We start from the raw sequence: 10,111 nt of genomic DNA on the forward strand, positions 1-10,111 counted from the left end.
GTTTAAATGAAGAATTTTTATAACCTTATTAATCTGTTTTCTACCTCCATTAGGATGATCATATAAGTCTTGGCACTGTGTCTGTTGAAGTCCCATGATCCATTTACTGGTTTGTTTATGTTGACCCATCCCTGTATCCTTGCATCACTGTATCCCTGAGACTGATGCCACTCCATAGTACTGAGTAGAATTTCATATACTGATGCATTCACTTTTCTGTTATTTATTTAAAAATATGCATTGATGTTCATTTCAGATAATGGGTCTACAAGTACCTTTGATTTTGTAGTATCATGGTAACATAGACATCACGAACAGCTTTTAAGCATTTTAAACCTTTCCACATTTTGAAACTGGGTTTTAAGGCTAGATGGTCTTAGATTTCCTTTATTGTACTCTAGAATCAAGCAGTAGAACAAGCATGTCCTAAAATTCTTTCCTATCATTCTGTTAGACTTTGTGTGTTTTCTTTATCCCATTTTGCTATGTTCTATGTGTTAGAAAAATGCATTAATTTCTTACAGGTTTTTAAGTATCTTCTAGTTTATTCTTATTTCTGATTACATTAAGAGTTTGTAAATTTTCTTACCAATTCCAATTTTGTTTTTATTTTACTTATATTTCCTTTACTGTTGTTTCTTCTACTAATATTTGGTTGATTTGTTCTTTTTTTAATTTACAGAGGTATATTATGAGATTTCTTATCTAAGATCTTTCTGTTTTTATATACTTTTTTCTTTGCTTTTATTGGCAGTACTTCTATATTTTCCAGAAGTTTACATATTGTGTTGTCTTTTAATTCATTTTAGTGAATTTTTAGATTCTATTCATTACTTCAGATGACCAACAAACATTTAGGAGCACACTATTTAATACATATTTGTATGGTTTTCATTCTTTTTATTATATTTTATCCCATTTTGATCTGAGAAAATATACTTCCTTCTTTCAAAGTGAGCACTTGATCTGTGGCCTAATGTATGTTCCATGTACTAATAAGATTGTTTACTATAGAACTGTTGGAAGAAATGTTTTGTAAATTTCTATTAGATCATTCTACACTGTAATATTCTATACTACATGGTTCAATTCAGACATTATTTTGTAGGCATCTAATGATCTATCTTTTAAGGATAATGGGCAAATGATTCACTAAATACCATATCATGGGCTAACTTTCTGTTTTATCTCATAATATTTCTCCCCTAAATTTAGGTTATTTCGCATGGTATATATAAATACTTTCAATTATTGAGGTATGCTTTTGATGTATAATCTTTATCATGAAGTATTGAAACAGTTTCTTAGGCATTTTCATTTAAAGCATGGTCTGACTGATATGCATATAGCAACTTCTCACTTCCGGTTTCCCTTTGAATAGTAAATGCTTTTCCAGCCAGAAACTTCAGTCCAGTTGTGTAAACTTCAATAGCCAGTAGCGAGCACATAGTTTGGTTGTGATTGATTTTTGTTCCATTTGTCAAGTTTATTCTTTAACTAGAGGGTTTAATCCATTCATTCAAAGTCATTGCTGACAGGTATGAAGGTCTTCCTGTTATTTTTCCTGAATCGTTTTCTGCTCTTTTTGTATATCTCTGTAGCTCTTTTATGATGATAAGCCTTCAAGTTTTTAATTTCTTTTTCTGAAGGAAATAAAGTAAGAATCTGCTTTATCTTGGGTTTTATTTGTTTGCTTGGTTTACATGGGGTTTTTGTTTGTCTTCATTATTTTAGGTGTAGTATATTTTTAAATCCATTGATTCCTATATAAATATTCTTAGCCTGTTATTTAAGATAAGTGATATGGAATGAGACTGAGGCAGCAGGTAGGAGATTACATATACATTTCATTAAATGAAAGGTGCAAAATACTATCAGTTTTAATTTGAAAGTTAGTTATTTTGCAAAATATGGTGTTCATGCCAGTGCTTGCTATCTTCACACGAACTACTTAGTAAACCTTCTGAACATAATTTTAGCTATTCTAATAAATGCTATTTGTAGACTGCCAAAATCAGAGACCTTCAGGGCTCTCTATGCATTTAAGAGTATAAAAGGTGGAGAGATGTCTCAGAGACTAAGAGCATGTGCTGTTCTTTCAGAGAAGAGGAATTGGGTTCTCAGCACTAAGGTTGGGAGGTTAATGCTGCTAACTCTAGCTTAGAAGATCCTATTCCTCTGTCCTCTGTGTACACCTGTCCCTATGTGCAAACACACACATTCACGTAAATAAAAATCAAGTTAATCTTGCAAGTTTTTATCGTATAAAGTAAATATTTTGATAATTATTAAAATTTGTATTGAGTTGTTATTTTTTAATTCTGGCAATAGGTAATTAGATACTTTGTGCAAAATTAAGTAGAAGCTAAAAGGTTGCATATTCTTTTGAAAATTATAAATCCTACATTATAATGGAAATTAATATAATTCATCAAATATATTTAAGATCTATTTCAGGTCATGGTATTACACCTTTGTAGGAATCTTTATTTTCAATAGTATTTGTCTGAATTGGGTCCATTAAATTGGTGGCATTTGGAATATCAAAGCTTTCCCTTTTTATAGTGGCTAAAACTTTATAAATATTTTTAGAAGTGAATTTCAGTAATCCACCTGAGCAAATATTTAAGACTACCATAATCCTGGCCAGCTGAAGGGTATAAAATTCTGTCAGTATCATGCACACACAGTTTTGCTGACTGATTTATTCTTTCTCACATTCATGCAATTATGCTAATTTGCATTTGAATTTAGAATCCATCCGATAAGAGAATATGTGATATTCATCCATCATTTATGATTTTCCTTATTGTCTGTTAGTCATCATAATAATTTTTATCAGCATGTTTGTTTTATGCTGAGATAATTTAAGATTTATTTTTTCACAGAATAATGTTAGGTTATAGTTCCTCTTAGCCGTAGTGCAACAGACTTTTAAATTATTTGTTTTAATATACTTTAGATTTCTAATTATTTCAGTTATAACTTAGCAATATACTATTTCGCCATGTTTTCTTTCCTTCCATTTGTTTTGTGTTTCTTTTCTCATTAAGATGATTGCAAATTAGTATCATTGATGTACCTAGGCTTGTGATTGTTCTTGCAATTCTCTACTTAGCAAAAATCCTATTGAATAAAGAACATAAATATCTCAATATATTTCTATTTCTAAGCTTCTGTTTGCCCACCTCCAGTTTAGCAAATATATGTGCTTGAAGACAAAAAGATAGATGTCTTGTATATATGTCAAAATCTAGTAGTCTTTTATTGATATCTTTTTTTAAACAATACCATATAGTTATTAAGACATTTACTTTATACACTCAAAACTATTAAAGTTTATTTGTTTTTTATTTTTACGATGTCGATGAACATGGGTCCAGGTACACATGCAGGATAGAGGGAATAGGATCTTCTGGAGCTGAAGTTACAGGCAGTGTAACCCTCCCAACTTGAGTGCTGAGAATCCAACTCCTCTCTTCTAAAAGAGAAGAAAGTGCTCTTAGCTACTGAGCTAGCTTCCATCCCATATACTCTCAAAAGGGATTGAAAGCACTGAAGATCATTACTTCTGTAATCTATAGATGCTTGGCATTCTCAATATTCTTAAAACAACTAAAAAGAAGATTTACTAATTAGTTCATGTGAAATAGACATTCTACCACATGTTAGTATGAGCAGCATACTAATTTGCATTCTTCAATTTAATTGATTATAAATGGAATCTTCTGTTGGCTACTTCAGTCTCATTCATCATCACATATCATAAATAGCAGAATAAGAATATCCCAAAATCAATATGACTCAGGCAGTAAATTTGTCATTAAAATTAACAAAATATTTATTTCTGCACTCTCCCAATACTGTTTACAATTACTTTCCCAAATATATAAAACAGAAAAAATAGTGAAATTTGTGTCTATCTTGGTACCAGACAACAAATGGGATTTGCAATTTGTCTCTCATGCATGTATTCTCTTTAAGTTCACTCTTTTGTAGTTCATTGAGCTGTGTGTGTCTTCTTGAATCTCCATGAATATATTCCCACCCTCCAGAAAGACTTAGAAAACTAAATAAACAGTACCACCATCCATTTACTCTCCTTTTATGTATAACAAGGAGTGTCCTTAATAAACAAAAGGATACCATTTATTTAGTGTTTACCAAAACTGCCTATTTGTGGCCGTCTTTAGAAACCCTCTGCTTCAGCAAGAATTCTATGTGTATACTAAGAAGTAGTAGACAAAAATATATTCCATTTTCTCTGATATTACTTTGCAACTGTAAAATTCAAAAGTCTGGGTAAAATTGAAATAACCTTGAATAGTCTGGGCAGAATTTACATTTTGTCAAACTTGACCTCTCTCTATGTACACTTTAATTAAAACATAATCCAGCCACCTAGAAGCAGATATTCATATTGTTATCCTTGGAACAAAAAAAATGTCATAAGATCTATGATATATAGCTATAGAAAATAATTTTTGTTCTGTCGCTATATAGTCAGGCTTTACCTTTAAAGACACGTAATCCTAATTTGATGCCATTAAACCAGGTAACTAAATTTTTAGAAAGCTTTCAGGATGTAAAGCTGAGTTTGTGCTGCTCTATAGGCAGGCAGTTACATTTCTGAGATACTCTCATGGTCCTTGGAGAGCTTCTTGTGAAAAATGTTGCCAAGCAGGGAGAAACCTTAAGAAGTCAGTGAAGTGTACTGTCAGGGAACTCTAGATAAACAAGAAAAACAAAGATTTGTAGTGTAACTCTGGAGAGGGAGTTTGTGGGTGAGAATAATGAAACTGGCTCCTGAGGCTCCACTACAAATATATTGCCATCGGTTTTTCTTGAGAGGACTGAGAAAATGGCCTGATGACATTAAAACGGGGGAAGTTTGAAAGCAGAGGATGCAGAGGAGACCAAACTGATTCACAAATACAACTCATTATACTCCTATCAACATTACCAGAAAATACTTACTAAAAACAAATTCTACCCAGAGATGGGGTAGATGATGCCATATTCAAGGGCTTAACAGTATGGAGAAAAGAAAAAAAAAACTTATGTTTGGCCTAAGAACCAAGAATATAAATTAATGTGTCTCTAAAGTCATACAATCATCTAGTATATAACATACAATGCCTGCTGTGACAATACACACTGGAAATAAAAAAGTTCAAGTAACCAAGTGAAGTAAGTATCATTTTTCTTTGGACTCTGCCAATTATAACTCATATTTCTATGATCATAGACGGAAAACACTTTGTGTTTGCTGTTTTTGCTAGTAAGTTGATTTTCAGGGTCATTTTGAAATTTTCTAACAACTCTAAATTTATGTATCCAAACACATAGAAAGACATAGTTTTGAGTTCTTACTCCACAGAACACAGTAGTCAACTTTAATCTGCACACTCTTTTTTGTTCGTTTGTGTTTGTTTTTGTTTTTGGTGACAGTCCTGACTGTGCTAGAACTTGCTTGGTAAACCAGGCTGGCTTTGAACTGACTGACATCCACCTGCCTCTGCCTACTGAATGCTGGTAATAAAGGCATGGGCCACCACCACCCAGCTGTCTTTTTTAAATATTTCCATTGATAAATTTAAAATGTTACAAAGTGACAATAGGAGAACCCAGAGCTCAAATGTTTAGTTTTAAACCCAAAGCACCTTGTCAGAATATCAAGGTATTCAAATATAAACAACAGTATTCCCAGAGGTAATGCAAAGTTAGGCATTATTCTAAGCTAGCAAATATTACAGCTTGTTTTTCATAGATACAGATTAAATTAAGACTATGGCCTTTATTTTGACGAATTTTATTTTTATTTATAATTTATTTTATCTTCCATTTTTATTTTAGTAATTGTGAGGTAGATAGTTATTAAGAGAATGCCCTTGCTCTTAAGAATTAATAACATACAGTTAAAATAAAAGACAGCATTTCAAATTTACTCTGAAATGATTTAGAAAATCTGTAATAATCACATGCACACATAAAAGGAATGTAAATACATGCTAGGGAAATACAAACAACTGGTATATTGAATTGAGAGGTATACCAGATTGCCTTGTAATTATAGTTTAAATGCATGGAAAACATTAATAAACATTAATTTTCATTATAGCATCATTCATAAGAACTGAATTAGCAAAGCAACTAGCATTGTCAGGTGATGGAGAGAGAGAAAGGAGAGAGAGAAAGAGAGAGAGAGAGAGAGAGAGAGAGAGAGAGAGAGAGAGAGAGAGATTATCCATACTTTTAAAATGGAATTCTTGACATTTCTGACAATATAGATAAGAATGGAATATATTCTGCTAGTTACATTAAATCAGATACAAAAGGACAAAAGGACAGATGTTGCATGATGCCAATTATGTTTGGAAGATTAAACCCATAGATCCAGCTATTAGAATGGTGCTTGCATTTAAAGGGTAACCAGGGAATATTAGGCTCCTAAAATCAAGTAGTCCAAAACATGTCATGCAACCTGACACTTTGGTTATTTATGAATTAAAGATATTTGAGAAATGGACAATATAGGACCATTCTAATTTTTGGGAGATGTGACAGAATCCATCCTTTCATTAGGAAAACAATGATTCTACTAATGGTAGAGACCAAGAAAGGCATGAACATCCTAAAAGTTGTTCATCCTTTAAGCCTTCATGCAAAATGTAGTTGCTTTTCTCACAACTTGTCACTTTTTAAAGTCTACATCAATATCTAAATAATTGCTTTTCATTCATCAGTTCTTTAAGTATTTGTTTATCTTGTCTTTGGGTGGCACTGACAAAATTGCACTAAATAAATATTGTACTTTTTCCATGTTAATGTGATTTATGCTACTTTAATCTCTGACAAAACCAAAATGAAACCCTATTAAAGGGGAGTTGGTCAAATCTACCCTTTTTCATCAAGAATGGGTACAGAACTACAATGGTGAAAGATGAATCCTGTAAATCTACATTAGTGACTACAGCCAGTATATTTCAAATAATTCCTACAGTAACAAAATTAATTTGCAATTTATGTATCCTATTTTAAATTTGCATATAAAAGCAATATATAATTGCCAATATTGAGAATATTTTGTCACTTAAGATTGTGAAGAACCAATTTAAAATAAAAAGATTAGCAGAAAAAATAAATTTATAAAATAAATCTATGAAAATAACAAGTCTAAATGATTCAATGTAATAGAGTGGCACTATGACACTTCTATATGTAAAAGATATTAATATTTACTAATATCAATCTATTTTTCAATATGTTTGAATTCTTCATTTTTTTTTTAAATTTCCAAGCTAACTTTAATTCTCCCAAAACATGTCAATAGTAAATGCTTTTAAGACATAGCAATTCAGTTACTGACAATTTCTGAATTTATTGTATTTTCCAAAACATGGGTAAAGATTTAGAAATGTGTGTTGCAATGACAGCTTTACATTCCAAATTTCTGAGCTTTAGGTTCAATGGCATCAAAAGTTCTTTTTACTCTAGGAATGCTGCAACTAAAACAGCATTGCATGGCTAAACAGGCCAATTTACTTTCTACAAGCAGGGTAAGTGCACGCCAGTGTCACAGACTTTCATAGAAAGCATTTTGCTGGCCCACTGAAGACTTCTTACATGCCAGGGGGAAAATATCACACGTAGCCCTCCAGGCTGGGGACACATGCCGCTTATGTGCAAGGGGACCTGGGTTCCATCAAGAACAGCAAAACCAAACTGAACTGTGTAACACAGCGTCAAGGTGGTGCCAGCTCTGTACCCACCAGACTTCACTGACCCATGACTTCTCTGGTCAGCTCTGCTCAAGCCCTCCAGCTTAATCTAACAGGATAAGCAACACTCCTCAGGCCAACATAACTCAGTCACAATCCAGTCAGGCCTTATGTCTTTGTGCAAGATTTTATTAAATGTCTGTACAGGACAACATCCAGCCTCCAGATGCAGCTGCCAAGACCCTGTTATGCTGTAGGCACTGGCTGGGGCATGGCAGGTGGCTCTGGCTTCCCACCTTTCTGCTCTGAGATGGGGATGGTAGGCAAGATCTCATCCTTAGGTTCCACAATGCTCACATGATCAGGCAGAGGCTTTTGGGGGCCGATTTTACCACTTGGGTCCCAGGGCAGCATGATTTTCACTTTGATGCCCAGCACAGCCTGTCTGAGGAGTACATAGCGCACGGCAGTATCAACATAGTAGTTAACAGGGTCTCCACTGTGGATCATCAGGCCATCCACAAACTTCATGGACTTTGCTCTCTGTCCTCGGAGCTTCCCAGACACCACAACCTCACAGCCCTTGGCCCCACTCTCCATAATGAACCGAAGCACACCATAGCAGGCCCTTCGCACAGCAAGTCCTCCTAGGAGTTTGTAACGTAGAGACTCTGCCTGAGCAATGGCACACAGACGTCTTGTGGCCACCTTTTCTGCATAAAGTTCTACGCTGCCCTCAGGGAAGCCAAACCTCTTCTGAACTACCGCAGTCAACTCTCTGATTCGAGGACCCTTCTCACCAAGAACATTTTGTGTTCTGGTGGCTAAAATAATGATTTCTGTTCTGGTTGGTGTAACTCGGACTTCAACTCCCAAGTAGCTGTCTTCCCGAGTGAGAAACTCATTCAGCTCAGCTTTGAAGATGCCATCGGCCACAAACTTCCTCTTCTTGGAAATCTGCACTGCCATCTTGCCGCCCCGCACCACCAAAAGGAAAGGCTGTTTGAATTCTTGATAAGCAAATACTAGGTTAAGTTGATGACAAATGCTTTCTAATAAAATAAACAAAACAATGATATGCTTTTTGCCACACTTCAAATATTATCCATGTGTACTGCTCCAAATCATGGTCTCAGACCACAATATTCACCTTGCATTTGTATAAATAACTTATTGACTCAAGTACAACTACCCTGAAGGGCTAGCTAACACTAGCACTTCTTCAGTTAATGCAACATTGTCTACAAAATAAAACTAACAAAGTCCCAGTGAGTCATAACAGAACTGGTGAAAATGATATGAAACTGTACAATATGAATGCAAACATTTCTGAGTCATCAGAGCCCAACCCTTATTTGTTTTGTAAAAGGAAAATAGCATTTAGCAGGCAATTTATAAAGGCACCTATGTTGTCAAAGATGACATTCTGATCAAATTATATTAGTGCCTCCAGTAGCCTTGGTTTCACATTGTCTATTAATTAAAGGCCTTAACTTGCATCACAATCGTTTTTTTAGATCAATGTATGAAACTATTCATAGAATATTTCTAGTGTATTCTATGTTTTTATCCATAAATTAAGTCATGAAATATTTCATTCATGTTTTAAAACTGTCAAGTCAGCTCAGGTAATAGAAACATAGACAAGAACTGTCCTTCCAGCATAAATGGGTCATAGAACAGTCTCTCAGATTTCCCAAGTCGCCATTTGGGGAAAAGTATACAATGTCCTTAACTACTCAAAAACTAAACCTATTTATCCAAGTCCTCTTTTCCAATACATCCTACACAAAGATAAGACACCACTTTTTTAATTAAATCAAACAATAAAAACTTAAAAGAGAAAAAATCTGTAACCCTTGCACTTGAATTCTTACTTGTTCTGGAGTAGATCAGATGTGCTATCCAAAATAACAATATTGATGATATCTAATAATTGAGTGCTTACTCTGTCTGATTATAAGATTTGCTACACATTTCCTTTTTAATCCTTATAAAACCATCGAAGACACTGAATCAGCAGGAAGTCAAAACTCCCCCAAGATTTTGTAGATTGAAATCTGAGCAGCGCCACTTCAAAGCTACTACTAAATAAGTGATTCTTATAAACACATAAAAGTGACAAAATTGGGTAATGAAATAAGATATATTAATTTATGTCTTTATTTTTAATTATATGGAATTTTGTAGAAGGTAGTAGAAAAATCTTTTAGAGGAAGAACAAATCAAAGTGGTGAGTTAAGGAACAAGAAGATTAATGGTCAAAGTTAATTTAATTTCTAAACTGCTGTTAAACTCTAACCTTGGCCTTGTATTAGAAGTGGGAGTATTAAGTTTACTTTTAAGAAATTACATGTATTTTGTGATTCTGTTCACAGATTTATAATGAG

At 33.7% G+C, this 10,111-nt stretch overlaps 1 protein-coding gene across 1 annotated transcript; it reads right to left on the bottom strand.

Annotated features, from left to right (window-relative positions):
• Positions 1-7,889: 7,889 nt before the first annotated feature.
• Positions 7,890-8,697, bottom strand: LOC100772332 (40S ribosomal protein S3-like). Its single transcript, XM_035451687.1, has one exon. It carries the CDS (start codon positions 8,688-8,690, stop codon positions 7,968-7,970), a length of 723 nt encoding a protein of 240 aa, XP_035307578.1. The 5' UTR covers positions 8,691-8,697; the 3' UTR covers positions 7,890-7,967.
• Positions 8,698-10,111: the final 1,414 nt, after the last annotated feature.

Source organism: Cricetulus griseus (assembly GCF_003668045.3).
Source record: "Cricetulus griseus strain 17A/GY chromosome 1 unlocalized genomic scaffold, alternate assembly CriGri-PICRH-1.0 chr1_0, whole genome shotgun sequence".
NCBI lineage: Eukaryota > Metazoa > Chordata > Mammalia > Rodentia > Cricetidae > Cricetulus > Cricetulus griseus.